Source organism: Coenobita brevimanus, chromosome 15 (assembly GCF_032717465.1).
Source record: "Coenobita brevimanus isolate Jiangsu-jjx chromosome 15, ASM3271746v2, whole genome shotgun sequence".
Lineage (NCBI taxonomy): Eukaryota > Metazoa > Arthropoda > Malacostraca > Decapoda > Coenobitidae > Coenobita > Coenobita brevimanus.
The window spans coordinates 1,619,064-1,640,323 of record NC_136968.1 but is presented as its reverse complement, the minus strand read 5'-3'; the positions used below and the strand labels follow the sequence as shown (position 1 = coordinate 1,640,323).

General features: G+C 45.5%; 1 protein-coding gene across 1 annotated transcript; it reads left to right on the top strand.

Annotated features, from left to right (window-relative positions):
• Positions 1-16,729: 16,729 nt before the first annotated feature.
• On the top strand, positions 16,730-17,641 carry LOC145390580 (uncharacterized). Its single transcript, XM_080265393.1, has one exon. It carries the CDS (start codon positions 16,730-16,732, stop codon positions 17,639-17,641), a length of 912 nt encoding a protein of 303 aa, XP_080121519.1.
• Positions 17,642-21,260: the final 3,619 nt, after the last annotated feature.

Genomic DNA, 21,260 nt, shown 5'->3' with positions numbered 1-21,260 from the left:
TCTCATCCTATCATCCACACACACACAATCATTCATTGCCCTCTGTTCATTCAGTTCACCATCCACCCTTCTCATCACTCGCCACGTATACCCGTGGATGATTTTGTGTCTGAAGAAGGTATTATCACCAACCCCCTCCACTGCCATTCTCATCTACCTCTGCAGCCACACCCCTCTCACCAACTACTCCATCCACCTTCACATTCCCTGCTTTTCCATTCGTATCTCCAATCAAAAACACTCTCTCAATCCTTTCAAACTTTTCCATGCATGCTTCCACATTTGTCCAGAATTCTCCTATCACTCTGCTTGCATGATCTTGCGTTGGTGCATACACACACAATCGAACATTTGTATTCCAACTTTCAATTTTACCCACACAATCCTTTAGCCAACTGATCCATACTCTCTTGTATTTTCCTTCCATCTCATTCACACAATACACACTCCTTCTATTGCCCTCTCATTCTCACCCACTCCTGCACATATACCCCATCCCTACTCCCTTTCTCTCACCTTCTCATTTAGTTTCAGTTAATCCACATACATCCACTTTTGCATCCACAAGCTCCTGGACAATCTCTCTCTTTCACCTCATCATTTGCACCCCTTACATTCCATGTTGCAATCCATACCATGTCCTTTGTTCAGTCCTTAGTCATCATCTGTTGGTCAGTCCTGTACAAGGGTTCTCGGTCATATTTTTAGTTAGTTGTTTTCATGGAGGGGCACTAACCCTCCACCAACCCACTTGTTGTCACGTAGGGAACTAAGTTATGTATTTATATATACCTTTCAGGAAGCAATTACACTGCAAATAAAGATTGCTGTAAAAGCAGCATGAATCTAGTCTTTACTCTTGAGGATGTCGTGAACAGTTATTTTCTTAGTCTCATAAATTATTTTGTATATTTTGTCGTCAGATGGGAGTGAGACAGGCCTTTCTCTCTGCCCTCAATGATTGTAAGCTTCTTTAAATATAATATTTTCTTCTTGACCTTAGTTGTTGAGAGAGAAGCACTTGAAGATCATGATGCCATGACTTCAGGCAGGAGCAGTACAGTATTTGGTGAATTTGCGGAGTGATGGAAGGAGGTCCTCTCACGATGTTGGTCACCCAAAGACTGATGTGGCATTCTGCAGATGCAGAGGAACACCTGTGGGGGGGGGGGGGATCTGGTTGGTGTTTCCCATGCATCCATTGTTTTACAGAACAAAAGTTCATTACATGAACATGATGTTCTTCAGCCATCTCATTAAAACCAAATATTCATTAAAAGTGAGTTTGGTATATCAAGGGTTTACTGCACTATTTTGAGAAATTAATAGCTAGTTTTACCACAGAAATGCATTTAAACATATTTAACCAATATTTTTTACCTCAAAGCATACAGAGTTATTTTTTAATTTGATTTAGAGGAAAGATGATATACTTCTCATATGTGTACCTGATGATTATAATTATTGTTCAGAAAATAATCCCTAAGTTTAAGAAATTCTTCCTGAAGCATTATATAATTAGAACAAACATTGTGTGCTGTATTCAGTAAGGTTCTAATTGAATTGGTTGTGTATGTCACATGACAAAAGCTATACCAGTTTAAGCCTTGACCTGTAAAAGTTGGTTTTCTATATACCCATTATGAGTCCTCCATTTTAACAGCTTTTGTATCTTCATATAGTTCCATTATTTTCAGTCTCTCTGTTGTTGAAAATTAGAAATAAGTCGTCCACATATCTTCTAAAATAAATTGGTCTGAATTCACTAGGACCGTTGTTCAACCATGATACCTCCCAATTGCACAAAAGAGCTCTGCCAAATACAGGTCCAAGACACATCCCCATACTAATACCATCTGCTTGATTACAAAGAACATTGTTAAATAGGAAACATGCTTCTGTTATTTATTTGTTTCATTATTGCCGTTCCTTCTTACTACCGTTTCTTTATACGAATTAGTGGCATATGAAGATGTTTATTGTTATGTTCAGTTCAGTATGTCACTTCTCATTGCACATTAATTCATTTCAGTATGTCACATCCAGTTCCATGTTCATTTCAATACAGTATGTGACTTTTTATAGCATGTTAAGAAGAATAAAGAGTACAATACTAAAATTTGTTTTGCCTTAGACAGTATACCTGGTACCTTACCATATGGCAGTTACTCTTCATTTGAACCCAACATTTGCATGAATTTAGATCTGAAAGCCATATCCTTGAATCAGTGAGAATTATGTGAGAACCAGCCAGTCAAGTGAACAGTGTGAAAATGACTGCTGCAATAACTTGTGAGAGCTTACATGTATTTATTTTTTCTTAATATTAATTTTGAATTGTTTTTTTAGCAGTGGTAATGAGTATTTTCATCTCATCATTCCCCACCTTTGTGAAGCACACAGATTGTCTTTTAAGCATGTGGCCATGAAATTCATGAATTTCATCATTAACTGTTTGGCAGCCATGTTTCTGTTCACTGAATATAATTGTATACAGTATGTGAGGGAAAGCGTGTGAGCTGGAGGGACTGCAGCCTGATGGCAGACATCATCATCATCATCTCTACCATCTTTTCCAACCATAGGATGGGGTGAGTTAGGGTCCAGAAAGCAGGTAAAGAGAAAACACAATAGAAGGGGAACTAATCAACGGCATAAATACTGTGCTCAGTAAAATGGGCCATACACTAATTCACTCATCAGTTAGGCCCCTGAAATCCCCTCCTCCTCTGCATTAGGAGTTCTGTTTTCTTCATGCCAAGGGATGCACATCCATACCAGCATCCTTGAATTCCTCCTGACACATGTGCATGTGGTACATTCAGTTCACAGGCCAGCAGCCTACCTTGATTCTGATGCATTTCTTCCTGACTAATCCATGAATCAGCTCTGTGGGTATGCATTCTGTGCACTACAGCAATATCCAATGGCCCAGAAATTCTACAAGAGTATGGCCACATTCTCCAAGCTGACCTTATCAAAGCACCCATTCTTACAGAGTGGCCCAGTCTCTGTGGCCCCCACAAACTTCTTGGTGGAGTAGCTGACATGCACATCCTCAAGGTTCCACTTGCACTTGGCCATCTGCTGGACCCACACCTCTTTATGTCACCCATGGACTGGGCCTTTCTTTTGCATGGGTTCCTTGAGATGCATTCATGATCACCAGACACCCCAGTGCCTTGCACTGCATCAAGAGACCATGTGGTGGAGGGCCAGGCACAAATGATGCATCACTCACTACTGGCAATCTCCACAGTATGACAAGCACCGGTTGCAACATCACCATCACCCAACACATCACAATGTCCATTCACATCACTAGCATCACACTTAATGCTTTCACCACTATCACCAAGACATACATCCTCACCACATGTAGCACCACTACATTATCTCCACTTTTCTCACACAACACCTCATTAGTAGGTGCAGTTGCACCCAATACAGTAACCACTTCAGCACTGGCATAGTCAGTCACCACAATCACCTACAGGTATTGCTGTAAGCTTCAGGCCCAGTAAAAAAAAAAAATTCTTCAAGATTGGATGCCCCCATATTTGAGGACAAAGGGTTAGGTTGGGGAGGCAGTATTATGGCCTCCATTTCTCCCTTTACCACAGGAGGTATGCCCAACACTGGAAGAAAATAATATCCACTCACTCGACGTCGTGCTACTCTTGGGTGCCAGCTCTTTCCTCCCTTCCTTCCGTCCTGTATTTTTTCCTTCATTCTTTCCTTTACCTTCTGTCTTTGGGTGACTGTACACTGAGTGACAAGCCAAATGGTTTCCTGTACATCAGGAAATCATGTCAAGTATGCATCCTGTTTTACAGTCACACAGCACAAAAATTTTTAGTCCAAACTGATGTCTTTTCGTCCTGATATACCGATGAAAAGGAATCCTGCCACGGAACAACACTAAACTCTCATCTATTACCAAATTCTGGTAAGATATGAACAGTTCACGACATTTTTTCACGATGTTCAAACACAGTTCTTATTTTGAACACAGAGTCACCTGTGTCTATATTATTATTGTCAGCAAAGTGAAGGAACCTTAGCAGAAGCTGGTACCAGTCTCTTGGCATGAATTTTCCAAACACTGGTACATAAGGCAAAGAGTCTTTTTTTCCAGTAATCCTTGATTGCATGTTTTTTCACGATTGGCATTGGCATAGTCAGGGCGAGGAACACATACAATTCATCAGTGTCTGTGTTTTTCCAGCGCCGCACAGCTGAAAATGAAGATGCACTATCCATGCCACCACAAAAATTACAGAAAGCATTTGTTTCATTGACTATGATTTCCATGAGCGCATCATCAAACAGAAGCACAAAATAATCAAGGAATTGCGCATTTCTAGGTAAATCCTTCACCTGCTGGCCCACACTGGAATTTACAGCACTGAAATTATACTTGTTGGGCACAAAAGGGTCTTCATTCTCATTAAACACACTCCACACAAATTTTGAAGGGTCAGGATCACCAACAGGTGGAGGAGCCTGGTGGGTGGCATGTCTTGGGGTGCCTGTGGCGAGTGGTTGGCCAGGAGGAGAGTCACTTGCAACAGGAAAATGCAGAGGTGAGCGGATAGGTACTGGCATATCAGTATCATCACTGTCACTCACGTCACTATCACTGGATTCACTGCCTGGTTCAGCAAAATCCCCATCCGAACCCAAGCAACTACTCTGGGTAACATACAGGATGTCTTTGCAGTACCTTTTTCAATACCACTTCCTAGTATAGTACTTACAGTGCTCCATGTACCCATTAGTTATGCCTGTAATCATCTACTCCTGCAAAACAAAAAAACATTAAATAATCTTAATCCTACATTACATCCCACTTATAAACAGGGTGAGATCCTACAGTATATCCCACTGAAAACTGGGGTGGGTAGGACAGACAAATGGGAAAAGGAAAAGTTAAACCATCAACAATTCTATTTCTCACACAAAACTGGACAGGGTAGGATCCAATATACAACTGGGGAAATCATAAAATAAGGAGAGAACTTACAACAGTGTGCCAAGCAAACAGGGGCACAGAACCATTCACTTATCAAGCAAAACTCTTAAATTTCCCTCTTCCACCTCAGAGACAAAACTACTGTACGTTAGTCATCCTTTTTTTTCCAATTTCAATTTTGCCAGACGTGGTTATTCACAGAGGAGTAAACCATCACAAAATTAACCAGTTTAAGGTGTTTCCGGCTATGATATAAGAAATACACATTAAACAAGCAGATTCAAAGGTACCGGTATGATGACATTTTTAGGTCCTTCACAGGGATTTCAGGCAATCACATAATTAAACTAAGGCCGTGGGGACCCTCTTCAATTGGTTTTCATTATTTATGGATTTTTGCTGTTTGTGGGTGTGTCTGTTCTCTAATGTCATCATCATCATCATCACCATTATCCACACTTTTTTCCTATCTTTAAAAGGGGTGGGCTAGGGTCCAGAGAGCCACAAAAACCCAACGGAATGAGATTAACCAGTTTGCCCACCTGAATAGGCCACACTCCCTTCATTCACCATTCAAGCCCCCAAGAATCAATGTCATGGCTGGCTACTTTAAGCTGTTGAAATATACTATTTTAACTGACTTATTTACGTTTTTGATCATTTCCTATATCATATGGTGTTGCCCATGCTCCCAGACTAACACCCCCTGCTTTACCTCACTGAAGATTAGTATACAGTATGGTACTTAACACACACAGACTGTAGCATCTTCTACTGACTACCATGTTCATTTATCCTAAACAAATATTATGTAAACCATCCTTGGCTGACAAATGTTACTTAGCTGGATAGGAAGGGGGATGCCAAACCTTTACTGCTCTGGAAAATGATGTGGGCAACACCTCAGAAATAATCCTGGATCTGTCCCTGTATGTTTAGCTTTTTTCCCCCAGAGTAGGGCAACAGTTTCCTGTTATTACTGTTTTCCAAACCAATATCCCATTTACTCTTTTCATTCATTCATTCATTGCCAGACGCCATGTATCCCAAACGGGGTGGCCAAGGGCTTAGAGTTAACTGTTTTACAGGGAGGGGCACTAATCCACCACCAACCCCACTTGACACGTAGGGATGCCAACAGCATCTGGTGTTCCCAGGCGGTCACCCATCCAAGTACTAACCAGACCCAATGTTGCTTAACCCTTTAACTGCGGGTATTGTTTTGCCCCGACTGGCCTCTCCTGCGGGGGTTTCAGCCAAATGTAAACAAACCTTTAAACCTTAATAACTCTGCACAGAATAAAGCTAGAGAAAAAAATAAGGTACCATTAGAAAGTACTAACCTTCAGCTTTGCAATGATATAGGTTTCATGACTTTGTTGACTTTCACAGGACGGGCAGTGCCGTTAGAAGTGAGGGGTGTAAAATCACTATTTTACGCCCCACACGCCAGTAGCAAATGCCAACCAATCTCTGATAATAGTACTATAAACATAAATGAACACTGCACATACGATAAACACCCACTCTGTGTTCACTGAGGTAGGTAAAAGGCACTGTAATTGCCTGCACTTCACTGCGGCATCACACGCTCACTGACGTTTGGTTAGCGGCGATGTTTTCATTATTTCTAACTTCTAATACTATTTTACATATAATCTGGGCAATATATATTATATTTACACTGCACTTATTACTATATTGCATCACTGTCGCATCACAGAATTACAGCAGTGCCGCAGATTTTCTTATTACCATATCACTTATATACTGGCCATATTTACATAATTTTCTAGGTAAAATATCTCTTATTACTATATTATACAATTATTGGTAAAGCACGTCACTGTCGCATCACAGCAGTGCCGCAGATTCTCTTATTACAATATCACTTATTATACTGGCCAATATTTACATTGTTTTCTAGGCAAAATATCCCTTATTACTACATTATCCATTATACAATTATTGGTAAAGCACGTCACTGTCGCATCACTGTATATCACTGTCACTGTCAGTATTTACTCAGAGAGTGGTACTCGGCAAAGCACGGAGTCACACAGAGAGTGACTTGGCATTCCTGGCACTGGTGTGTGCTCATTTTTCTCGTCCGAGGCCTCCGTGTGGTGTTATGACACTCTGCAGCAGCCCTGTGACAACCTGCCGCCTGCGGTAAGAGGCAATTTCACAAGCTGGTGCCGGCTCATGTAATTGCGGCACTCAAGACGGTCAGGTTGTGTGTCAGAGTGTCGCCTCGGGAGCAATGCCGTCACCTGACCAAATCGTGCAAGCAGCTGCTGCACGACAGTCTTGGAGACCTGTCTCAGGGAAAGTTGCCTTATGCCCCCGACTTGTGTCTTGTAGAGGAGGAAGGCGTTGAGCATGCACATATCGAGCATGTGGAGGCAAGCCTTCCTGTACCATCGGGTGTTTCTCCTGAGACAGTCTATTTCGCCAATCATCATGTCAGACTTATCAACAAGTCTCATGTTGATATTGTAGTCAATGACGGCATCGGGCTTCATGATTGGCTCTCCCGTCCTGTAGCTGACCTTCCCAGTTCTCTTCAATTCCCCCTTGTGGATGGTGCTGAGCATATTCACGACCTTCTTGTCGTGCCACCTGATCGCCAGAAGCTTGTCTGACTTCTTCAGGTGCACATCTCCCTTGGATGAGGATGATGCTTCTGGGAAACTTGGCCACTCTTCCTTGTTGCATCTTTTCAAGCACTTCAACCTCCAAACTTCCATCCTTACTCATCACACTGTTCAAGTGCTTAAATGCACTCACATTTTTCATTTCCTCAACATCCAGCCTCACTGTACATCCAGTGGCCTTATTTCTCTCAAAGACCATCATTTTACTCCTCCCTACATTCACTTTTAGATTCCATTCCTCACACTCTCCCAAACTCATTCACTAAGTCTTGCAGTTCCCCTTTGTTTTCACTTAACAACACAGTATCATCTGCAAACAACAGTATAGGAACTTTCCAAATGCTGCTCTCTCTCATTAGGGCTCTTCCAACATCCACTGTATCTCTTTTATAAACCCATCCAAATACAAATTGAAAAACCATGGAGACATGACATCCCTGTTTCTATCTAACTATTGCCAGACGCCATAATCCCATACGGGGTGGCCATTTGACTCTTGAGTTATTTGTTTTACGGGGAGGGGCACTAACCCTCCACCAACCCACTTGACACGTAGGGAGCACGTATGATTCGGTTATATGGTTACCACCCAGCGCTGTAAATGGTTTCTTGGCTTACAGGAAACCATTTGGCCTGTCACTCAATGTAAAGCCACCTGTAACGGAAAGAAAAGCAATAAGTAGTGACAGGAAAGATGGGAGAAATAGGAAGACAGGAGGCCAGGCACAGAAAAAGAATGATAAAGGCTAAGAAGTAGGCAGCACTACATCAAGTGAGTGGATGATGGTTGCCACCACCTATCACTATCAATCCAACATTTTGGTAGAAAAATTCATTCAGTTCACTATCCACATGCACTGAAGCCTCAGCACCCTCATACATACTCTTCATGGCATTCAACAACTTCCCATTTACTCCATATATTCTTAATATTTTCCACACTCCTTGTCTATCCACTGTCATGTGCTTTCCCCATATCCCTGAAGGCTGCATACAACTTCTTTCCCTTCTCTAGAAACTTTTCCACTAAAGACCTAAGGATGATTATCTGATCTGCATAACCTCTTCCCATCCTAAAACCTCCCTGTTCGTCTCCAACTAATTCCTCTGTTATTTCCATGTGTCCAAATGCTGCCCTCTCTCAATGGGGCCGTGCTCAGATGTTTCGGCCACGGATATTAGGTTAGGTAAGGTTCACAGCACTTCACACTTCAAAACATCCTAGGTTGGTGGCCCATGGCCCAAATGTCTGTGGCCAAAACATCCTACATTCCATTAGGGCTGCTCCAACATCCACTGCCCTACCTTGTACCTCTTTTATAACCCCGTCCATACACAGATTGAACAACCATGGAGACATGACACATTCGTTTCAATATAACATTCAGACAGAAAAATTCACACAGTTCACTATCCACACACACTGCAGCCTTGGCACCCTCATACATACTCTTCATGGCATTCAACAATATGAAAATTACAGTTGTTGTAAAGGTATACAGAGTACAAATATTGTTCAGCAAGAGGTGCCACTGACTCACACAAACAAAACATGCTAGCACAGGAAAGCTGTGCACATCTGCTCCACAGACGAGTATTAAGGGGAAAAAAAAAAAAAAAAAAAAGTACCATGATCTCCCTTGAAACGCTTGCTGCAACGCTACCAGTTACTATGACACTTTCAGATTCCAGGGATTAACCTTTTTGTTCCCCAGGCAGCACTTGTAACTAATTTATTCACACTAATTAATTCCCAAGGTTAATCACAACATTTTTAAATAGGTTTGCATTTATGTCATCAGCCTGTCGCTGCCATGTTGAGCAGAAACTAATGTAAACAATGAAATCACTGCATATTGTCTACTCAACATCCACAAGGTATAAATGAACGCCTGCCAGAGGCTGCACAGAGCGAAGGGCAAGGAGCTTAAAAAGAGGATTGCCCAGCCTAAAGCCAGACATCTGGTCATGTTCAGTAAGACTACAAAAATAATTTGGGATGACTAGCAACGTAAGCCCGTCTCCTTCCATGTCTCCTGGGAAGCTGCACATCCATCTACCCACTAAACTCTCACCACAACCACCCACCCCATCCTCCCACTTGCACACCTTGACCTATCCAGCCTACCCGCCTTCATTCACTGACCCACCCACCTCCTCTCCACCCACCTCACTACCCAGCCACCCACCAACTCCTCACCCTAATCACCCACCCCATCGTCCCGCTCATCCACCTTACCTATCTTGCCTACTCACCTTCATCCATTTGACCACCCCCTCCACCAGGTGTGTGCATGTGGAGCTGAAGGAAATTGACTAGTTGGCAACTTTTACCCAGTCCTGCCCTGGCCACGCCCCCTTAACACAGCCTATCTGTACATGCACAGAGATATATAATGCCAGTAGCTTCCTGGGAAAAAAACTGGCATAAAACTGATACTGCACTTTTATTTGCAAAAACAATACCCAGTTTGGGAACCTGCAGTAACCTAGTAAGCCTGAAAACAAAACCAACCGAAACTAAGGGGAGAAAAACGTCCTAACTAATCCTCACTCCATCATTCCCAGTGGTCATGCCTTAATGCAATAAATACGAAGTGTAATCTGAAAGACTTTATCTTGTCAAACTTTGCGATAAGGAAGGCATACGCTAAGGCGTTACTGGTAAGAACCTTGATTATATAAGAATTTAAACGACGGAACCAAATGCTGTTAATAACATAGAAGCAAATCTGTGTTACTATACAGGGTGTCCAGAGAGTTCGTCATTAGCAACTGGTCATGAGCATTCAAGACTTTCAAAGACAAAAAAAATCCATTAACATTTTTTTTTATTTGCAATAGTTATACACAATTGTTTGGTATTGTTATTCATAGAAAACTGTCTATCACGTAAACAAAGAAAACTTAAATATATTGGAAAACTAGTGCAATATTCCATATTTACTCGTAGGCTACATTATTTCATACATAATGTTAATGACAAAACCTGCCAAACAACCTGCATATTCAGTAGCCCATTCTGTGCAATGAAAACAATACTCTAGTCTGATGAAAATACTGCACTTCCACAGCAATGACAACAAAACCTAGAGAACTATCAAGTAATGCTGAAACTGACAGAAGTATTATCATAGCGTCACTTAATGGATAACTGAAAAGGCACCGAAAGCTTAAATCTTTTATTTCCATTAAAAAACTAATGTTCTGAAAGCAAAATGTCTGCGTTGGTAAAACACTCTATGTGATCCTCATACGAAACAGGATTGCGAATATTGTTTCCTAATCTTGGTAGATTTAAGGCAGGACACGAGCTGTGCTTTAAAGAGCTTGACATTGTCACATGACAGGTGAAAGTTAAAACACTTGGAAGGAACATGCATTGAGCAAATTAAATGCCATGGTTTTACTTGCTTGACGTGCATTATATATCTTTCCTTTTGCAGGCCATCTATAGCCATTTTTGTGTTGGTTTCAGGGAAATACATGAAAAAATACAAACTTCCTTCTCTTTCTCGAATTAACTTTGCATGTAGCAACAGCACAACACAAAACTGCTACAAATATACACCGTAAGCATTAACAATCCGCCTTCCTGCCAAGTGATGTGTGGAAAGGGGGCGGAGCTAGTGACGTCATAAGCCATCAGGACACAGATGGGACTGCCACGTACCTCTATATAGAGAATTCTTGTTATTATTTATTCGGTGTTAATAAAAGTATCAGGAATAAAACAAAAATACCCCTTCTTTATTTATTTTAACGAAATGTTTACCATTAAGCCTTAAAAAGTCCGTAGGAAAAAAGGCATTTTCAAAATGTGTTACTACAGAGCTCAGTGGGAGTGGAGACACCTCTCCTATATCCACCTTGCTTCCACCTACATCCCTGTTCCCTACAAAAAAAAAAAAAAAAAAAAAAAAAAAAAATCATCCAGGTGGTATTTAGAATTTTGATGGGGGTCGGTCCCTGCAACAGCCGGATTGGATGTGTGATGCATTGGTGCTGTACAGTCGCCCCAAGAAGTGATTTCTTGTTTTTTGTAACAATTTTACGTATTAGGTTTCACCTCGTGAAGATATAAGGAAGAGTATGTGCACTATCGCTGACCGTCACTTCTTAGGCCGGCTGTACCATCGCGGTGTTTTTTTTCCATTTACCATCGTTTTGCTAATTATTGTTGCAGAATACATTATCCAGTGAGTATTTTTGGACTTACCGTGTTTAACGCTCGTGTTTACGTCATTGATAAAAATCTTGGCTTCAGTATTTCGGCATTATAATTGAGTCAAGTTACGAACGGAATAAAATTTCGATGTTGATACATTCTGGTTACATCGTCCTCGAAAATTGAGGTTATAATGGTAATAGGGAGTGCGGTGCTGCCTGTTGTACCGAGCAGACGTGCTTCTCTCCTAGGTGCCCGGAGGACAACACTCACGGCAAGAAACAGGTGATAGAGTTGAGTGTGTAGCTCTTCCTCGGCAGCTAGTGCTTCCTCTTGCTGCGAGGTGGAGTATGATCCAGCCCATTTCTATGGATACTGTGGTGTCGGCCATGGATGTAGCGGAGGCAGACCCTTTCAGGCCACCGGGAAAGCGCCCCATAGGCGAGGCTGCCCCGGAGGAGGATAAGGCGACCTCTGGCAAGTCCCTTAGGGTGTCGTCACCACCCACAGCATCGCAGATTGTCCTGGGTGAGGATGCGGCTGCACGACAGAGTGCCGAAGGTGCCGGTGAGTCAGTGCCAACAGCAGCTGTTACCAGAGTGGTCCCTAGTAGGGGTGAGCCAACACCATCCACAGCTGTCAATATGGGTGTCCAGGATGCTGGTGAGTCTGGATTGGCCTGTTTTATTATTAGGTCTGTGCAGGGGTCCAGGATTTTTAACAATCCCCGGCGGCTGTCTGACGCCATCAACTCATCCCCCTTTGCCAAGTATTGTGTAGAGGGTGGCACTAAACCACTGGGTGATGGGTCTTCCCTCTCTCTTCATCTACGCCATTGTGATCTGACAAAGCTGACCAGCCCTATGGAGACCCTGACAACCTTCGGTGAGTGGGAGGTCACGTGCCGCAGGGCCCGGTCCTCTGATGATGCAGCAGCCCTCAGCTATGGGAAGATTGGGCCAATCTCCCTAGATGTTGACATAGAGGATTTGGTAGACGGCCTCCGGCCTTTTGACAACGAGTCGTCTAGCTTATTAGAGGCCTCTAGGATCCCTGTACGTTTTCCTGCCCCAGATGCTCCTCGGTTTTCCCAGTGGGTGCGCCTTGTGTATCGGGGCCCTCTCCCATCCAAGGTGCTGTATGGATACATCTACTACAATGTAGGTATGTATACTCCTGCTTTGTTGCGTTGCTATAACTGCCTTCAGTATGGACACACGCGGATCACTTGCCGCAACAAGACCAGGTGCTCGATGTGCAGTGGATACCACCCTTTCAGACCCAGTGAGGGGCAGCCCTGTGACCGCAGCCCCAGGTGCTACATGTGTGGTGGAGATCACAGGGTGGTGTCTAAGCTCTGCCCTGTATATCAGAAGGCCTTCAAGATCCATGAAGAACTCCGCCAGGGTGTGACGCCAGCCCAGGAGGTCAATAGACGGTTGCGTGCTCTCCAGCCCTTGGTCCGTCCCCCTTCAGCATTGCCCAAGTCGTCTCCCAAGGTGTCTCAGGTGAGGAAGGGTGTGAGTTTTGCAGACAGTGTTGTTGGCCGCAACCGCTTCGCTGTGCTGGAGGACTTGAGTGATGACTGTTCCCTCCAGGATGTATCGTCAGTGGAGGTGTCGACCAACCCTGCCTCCCCTGCTGCTGTTATAATCCATGAGGCCCGTCCTTCACGTCCGGGCCGCCTCCACCCCCGGGCCGCCTCCACCCCCGTGCCCCTCACCGCCCTCCACCTAGTGCTCCTTCTGGACCGAATGCGGTCCTTGCTGAGGGTGTCGGGGATGTTCCTGCCCTGCCTAGCTCTCCTGACCCACGTCTACGACAGTGTGATCGACCTACAGCCCCTTCAGTGCGTGCCCATCCAGTGCGAGTATCTGACCCCACCTCCAGCAATTGTTCACCCTCCTCGGACTGCCCTCCTCCCTCAGGACCTGGCCAAGGCTTTTTTGATCTTGTCTCTGAGGCCCTGCAACTTTATCGCCACGGACTACCATTCCTTGACATCTGCTCCCGCCTCTGGCCCAAGGTATTGTCCCTACTCTTGTCCTATTCATGCCAGGCCTGAAACATCTCAGCATTATGTTTTGGAATGCGAGATCCCTTGTTCGGAAGTCACAGGATTTTAAAATACTCTTACATGATTCGAAGCCTTGTGTTGTGGGGGTATGTGAGACCTGGCTGCACCCTCACCTGCGGCTCCAACTGGGGGGTTTTTTGACATACAGGTGTGACCGTCCTCAGGGAAGGGGCGGGGGCCTGTTGTTGGCAGTGCGGGAGGACACCCAGAGTGTGCGTCTCGCCCTCACCTCGTATCCTGGGGGACGATTGGAGGTCCTGGCTGTCAGGGTGGCCCTCACGGATGGTTGGGCTTCAACCCTCCTTTGTTACAACCCCTGCCAGGATGTGTCCAGAGAGGAGCTCCTCCACTACTTTGACCAGTTGCCAGCCCCTGCCTTCATCATGGGGGATTTCAACGCCCGTCACCACCACTGGGACCCCGCCTTGGCTGGAGCCCCCAATACCACAGGTTCCTCTCTATTCCAGGTGCTCCTTGAGTCTCACAGGTTTAGCCTTCTTACGCCTCCAGGTCTTCATACCCGGTTTGCTCCTCACAGTGGACAGGCATCTGTACTGGATCTCGGTTTGGGTGACGCAGTATTCCATCATCCGATGGTCCATGTGGGACCGTACATGGGCAGTGACCATCTTCCCGTCTTTTGTGACTACCCGACATTGTCTCCAAGAATATCACGAGCGAGTCGTCCTCGCTGGCAGCTTCACGACGATAGATGGACGGCCTTCCAGGAGGCAGTGTCTGCTAGCTTCCCTGGTCGTTGGGGCCTCTCGGCTGAGGATTTTTCACAGATGCTGGTGCAGGCTGGACATAGGGTGTTCGGTCAGTCAGCCCGCCGTAGTATAGGCCGATCGGGGGTGCCATGGTGGTCGGCTGCTTGTGCCTCGGCTGTGCAAGCCCGCCGCCAGGCCTGGCGAGCCTGGAGTCGTTACCCCACACGGGCCCTTGGGGATCGTTACCGACGCCTGGATGCAGTATGTAAGCGCACCATCAAGGTAGCCAAGCAGAAGGCATGGTCCTCTTTTTGTTCCAGCCTCTCCTTCTCCACCACATGCTCCCGCACCTGGAGGTTTTTGAAGGCCATGAAGGGTGGCCCGACAACATATTCATATCCCTTGTGTCGTGATGGAGCGGATCTCCTGGATGACCTCTCCAAGGCCGAGCTCTTGGCGTCATTCTTTGCGTCACAGCTGGGTGTTCCACCGACTTTACCTACAGCTCCCGAGTTTATTTCTGCCATCCACAGGGGCGTCTCAACTCCCCCTGCCAGTGACCTCCATTGCCCGTTCACGGCCATTGAACTCCGGGATGCCGTTGCTTCTCTACACCCGAGGAGGGCGGTTGGCCCTGACATGGTGGCTAATGACTTCCTCCTACATCTGCCGCCCAGCCTACACAGTCACTTGCTGTCAATTTACAACAACAGTTGGCAGACCGGCACATTCCCTGAGGTATGGAAGGAGTCAGTGCTGCTGCCTTTCCCAAAGCCAGGCAGGGACCCCACCATCACGTCGTCTTATCGGCCCATCGTTCTTCTGTCCTGTGTGGGGAAGCTGTTAGAGAAACTGGTGGCTCGTCGGCTCTCTTGGTGGCTGGAGTCCCGTGGCCTGCTCTCCAGGGTTCAGTGTGGTTTCCGGCCGGGCCAGGGAGCTTTGGATGTCCTATGTCAACTGGAACATATGGTACATGATACCTATAGACAGCGGCTCTACATGCTTGCCCTCTTTATAGATCTGAAGGGGCCTTCGATTCAGCCCCACACGATGGCATTCTGTACCGCCTGTCGTGCCTGGGAGTCTTGGGCCCACCCCTGGCTTGGATGTCGAATTACCTTGCTGGTCGCAGCTTTGTGGTGTCAGTGGGTGGGGCCTTGTCAGATCCCCATCCTGTTCATCGGGGGGTTCCGCAAGGGTCTGTGCTCAGCCCACTCTTATTCAATGTGTTGCTGTCCAGCCTGCCTCAGATACGTAATGCTACTCTCCTGGTGTACGCAGATGACATCACCATCGTGTCCCAGAGCCCTTCCTTTGTGGAGGCGCAGCAGTTTCTGCAGTCAGCGGCATCCACTTTTTTGGCTTGGGCCCGGAACTGGGGCCTTACCATCAATGCTGACAAGAGCGCAGTGATGCCCTTCACTCTACGCCGTTTGCCATCATCTCCAGCAATTTCTCTGGACTCAACCTCAGTCCCTGTTGTTCGGGAGCACGTGCTGCTTGGTCTCCGGTTGGATGGGCCCATCCTCACTTGGCGCAGTCACATAGAATACTTACGGTCATCTTGTGCAAAACGACTTGACATCATGAAGAGTATTGCTGGATCCCGCTGGGGGGCAAGCAGGGACCTTTTGTTGGCGTACTATCGATCAGCCATCTTGGGGAAGATCAAATATGGCTGTTCGGTATATGGCTCAGCATCTCCTACACAACTACAACGGCTGGACACTATTCAGACGACCGCTCTCCGGATTGCGCTGGGTGCTTTCTGCTCCTCACCCACATTGTCTCTGCAGGCTGAGGCAGGTGTTCCCCCCCTCCATCATACCAGGATGAAGTTGACTTGTCGCCGCTACTTTACTATCCAGCGCTTGCCCGATGACCACCCACTCCCGGAGCTCTTTACGACAGCAGGGGTCTCGACATCTCATCCATTGTGGCCCATCAGGTCTCGACGGCCCCTCTTGGTGCGTGCTCTCCACGCTACCACACTCTGGGACTTCCTCCACCAGCTCGCCACCCTGTCCGATCAGTATCTCCTGTGCCCCGTGGAGGGACCTGTCCTCACCTGTGTCCGTAGACCTCCCAGAGCCCTTTTGTAAATCACAGGATGGCCACCTGGCCCCTCGCATTTTCCTGCAGATGGCTGGCTCCACCTATCTAGGGTTCATGGCTATCTTTACCGACGGCTCCCGCTCCTCCACCCCTGCAGCAACTGCAGCTGCCATCTTCGTAGAGGACTACTCCATCTGCCAGACATGGCGCTTAGGGGATGCCCATGATGTAGTCACTGCTGAACTCTTCGCAGTCTTGAGGGCCCTGCGTTTTTTGATGTCTCATTCCTCTCCTCGGCCGGTGGTCATCTACACTGACTGCAGAGCGGCCCTTCATCTCATCGCTTCTCCTAAACCCTGCTCCATACGTCATCTGGTTTATGAAATCCAGGATGACCTTGCTCAGCTGCTGCAGGGAGGCTGGAAGGTACGTCTGCAATGGATTCCCTCCCATGTGGGCATCAGGGGCAATGATGTGGTGGATGCAGCAGCTCGGATGGCCTTGACTTTTCCTGATGTGGAGCCCTACCCCTTGCCAGCCATTACTCACCGTCGCCTCTTAGCCACGAGGTGTAGTCAGGCATGGAATGCTGATCTCTACGCCTCCCTCCCCACAACAGCACTGGGCTTATATCGCTCCGACTCATCGGACCAACCTTGGGTACGCTCTGTCTCCCGGATCCTGGACGTCGCTATCACCCGCCTGCGTATTGGACATGTTGGACTGGCATCACATCTGCATCGGCTGCGACTGCACCCAGATCCCTACTGCCAGTGGTGTGTGAATCAAGAGGAAACTGTAGCCCACTTTCTGCTGCATTGCCCACGCTTCTACTCCATCCGCACCGCCCTGAGGGAGCGCCTTGCAACCCTCGGTATCCTGGACTTCACCCTCCCCATCCTTCTTGGTGGGGTGGGCCTAGATCGGCACCTACGCCACTCAGTTATACGCCATGTCTGTGTCTTCCTTCGCAGATCGGGGCAACTTCGCCGCCTATGATTAAAGAGTTCTGCTACACCTGAACCACCGTTAGGGCTACATCTGACTACACGTCGGGTCCAGCCCTTCAATCAACACCAAGACCATAATGGTAATATATGAAGATGATAATATCCACAAAGGAGGGAAGATCGGACAGGTGTTAGAAGTATTGGAATCTTGTAATGAATGAGGTAGGTCGTATACTTGGCCAATTTTTGGTAGTTCACATTACTCGATTTCAAAACAAACATTATTTTCCCTGGTCGATTTTAGTGTAATTTTAATCAATTTAAGCATCATTTCTTTTTCTTAATCACACAGGTTGGAGATTAGACCTACCCAAGGCAGAATATACCTATTTGGGGGGAAGCGGTTAGGTTGTCTGTGGCAATGTTTACCGACAATCACTGACTGGTGGCACTGTTTACCAACCATCACCTCGAGTGGATGCAACAATGTATGGCATGTTGAAGCAATGGGAAACTTAATGATTTAACCTAACCTAGCCCAATCTAACCTCACATGTGTTTGACTGCCAGCGTTCAGATGTACAAAATGCGTGTTAGGAACGTTAAATATGGCTGACTACTGGGAGACATCAACGGGGATCTGAGGTAATTATATATAGGATTTTCATGTTAAATATACATTTCTGAAAACAAGTTTATAGTGGAACTGATTCAAAATAACATGGTTTACAAAGTGGTTGTGTCAGATTTCCAGGATTGAACGATGTGAATTACCAAAAATTGACCGCATAGCTTACCTCTGAGAATTTTTTGCCATTTCGCTGTTTATGTATCTCAGTGGTACAATAAGACATAACTACAGGTATCTATTCCTTTCACAGCACCTTCACACATGGAATCCGATTACTGTTGTTTTTTCATACACAACACATTCAGTCTGAACTATTTATGTATTTATATAGTACCGATATAAGTATTCTTGTTGCCACCATTCTTGTTGCCACCAGACAGCAATATACAGTATTCAAATTGGTAAAGACTCACACTGAAGTAGTGAATAAATGCTGTATCTAAACCTGTAAGAAAATAAATAGATAAATATAGCCATTAGGAGGTAGCAAGATTTAACTTAAAGACATCACCACACTACAGTAGAGAAGAAAAGGAAAAGAGGTGACATGACCTGACTCCATCAAAATGTTCAGAGGGTTTGAATATCTAGACAAAGAGCTGTTTTTCTAAAGCAGCCAGAAGCATTCACAGCATAAGGGGCCACACTAAACCTCGATAAACCACAAGATCCATGACACTGGACCACAAAAAGGAATAATTTTTGGTAAAACTTTACCACACAGGCACAATTCCACCTTTCTTCTTCCAGTCTCACATTCTTAAGGAAAGTAACTTTGGTACAATATGCAGTACAGATACCGGTAACTATCTGTCTATCTATTGCCAGACGCCATAATCCCGTAAGGGGTGGCCATTTGACTTTGAGTTATTCGTTTTACGGGGAGGGGCACTAATCCTCCGCCAACCCACTTGTTGACACGTAGGGAGCATGTATGGTTTGGTTATATGGTTACCACCCAGCGTTGTACATGGTTTCTTGGCTTACAGGAAACTACTTCTTAATTTTGAATTACAAAACATAGCCTATGTAGAACAAACTAGTGTTACCTATACAGTATTTAGGGTACTGTGGCTACTGTATGTAAGGAAGCTGCTTGGATGTTCATGGCAGCTTGTTAACTGGCAAGCTCATCAGTCTAACCTAACTGGAGGCTTTGCCCCTCAAAGCTCCTATGACTTTAACCACCCAAGATTGCCCAAACCTAACATTGGAAGCCTCCTATTCCTCTCAGACCAAACCTTCTAACCCAGCCTATCCTAATTAACCTGTGAAAAACTTATTTGAACTGGATATTTGGAAGACTTGTGCCCATGTGGTAAAGTACCCGATATTATTATTCTTACTGTTATTATTATTATTATTATTATTATTACTTTTTTTTTTAAAGCAGGAATGGTCAGTGAAAGTGTTATATATCAGTAGTTTAAGTATCACTGTGTTCAAGAATAACTATCTCATGACCAGTATTTTAATGCCTATTTGAGAAGCGGCAACCTTATGAGGCAAGTTCGCTATCCTCTTTATTGTCACTGAGGTAATCAGTCACTAAGGTACTGGTGTGTAGAAAACCCATGAGAACTAATGAGGCTTTGCCTTTTCCCAGCCATCCCATGAGTTTACGTCATTCATTTGTTTATTCATTTGAATCCATATCCTGCCATCATTAGATGATGTTATTCATCTCACTGAGTCCTATGGGGGTGTGATGAATTACCAAGTCAGCAGTCAGTTACTGAATCAACACATGAATTACTGAATCATCACTTTTAATTTCAAAATACAGTACCCTGTATAATAATTTTTAGCACCACAACTTCATACAAATCCTATATTATGTGGATTTTAGCAGACATATAGTTTTTAATTTGACCTTTAATAAAAAGACTGACCTGAATGTTAGTGGTTTCTGTCAGGGTGAAGACTGTTTACATGTTCTGGTTTAATATGGTAATTAGAGGTGGGTACACAAGACTGAAATATGAATAAAAGTCAGTTAGTCTCTAACTCCCCGTCCCTTCCACATGGTCAGACCAACTCAAAGTAGCTTATTTCTCTTAACACTTTCAGTCACATCCACACCAATACATAAAGCATTTTGTCTTTGCCCTGACTACGAGGTGTGTCAGAAAAGTTCCAGGACTGAGTGTGCTGTGTGAGCTATGAGTGGGAGAGGGATTAGCGGGTTGTGTCACTATGTGACTTAATATCCAGGGAGTATATGACTGTGATCTCAGCTTTCTGCAGCCATTGATCTTTTTTTCACATGCTTTTGTATACATGTCCTCTGTTTCAGGTCGTCAAGCGATGAGCACAGAGCAACGAACCAACCTGAAGTTTCTGGTCCAGTTGGGGAAAACTCCGTCTGAAGCACTGGGAATGCTGCAGCAAGTGTACGGAGATGAGACGATGTCACGCTCACATGTTTTTGAGTGGTACAATAGGTTCAAAGAGGGACGCGATGACGTGGAAGACGACCCCAGGAGCGGAAGGCCTTCAACGAGCAGGACTGAGGCCAACGTTGAGCGTGTCAGGCAGATTGTGTGTGGCGATTGTCAGTTGACTGTTCGACTGATCGCAAATGAGCTGGGCATGAACCGGGACAGCGTCTGGAAGATTATCACTGAAGATTTAGGTATGCGGAAAGTCTGCGCAAAGATGGTGCCGAAGCTGCTGAATGATCACCAGAAGGATCGGCGCATGCAGGTGTGTCAGGACATCCTCGAGCGTCTTGAAACTGAACCAGACTTGCTAGGGAGAGTCATCACCGGTGATGAGTCATGGATCTTCAAGTATGAGTACGACCCGGAGACCATACGCCAGAGCCTTCAGTGGAAGAGTCCGATGTCGCCAAGGCCGAAGAAAGCAAGACAGTCGAAGTCCAAAGTCAAAGTCATGTTAATCGCATTCTTTGATGTGAGGGGCATCGTCTACACCGAGTTCTTGCCACAGGGCCAGATGATTAACCAGCACGCCTACAAAGAGATCCTGCGGCGTTTGCTTCGTTCAGTGCGCGAGAAGAGGCGAGAGTTGTGGC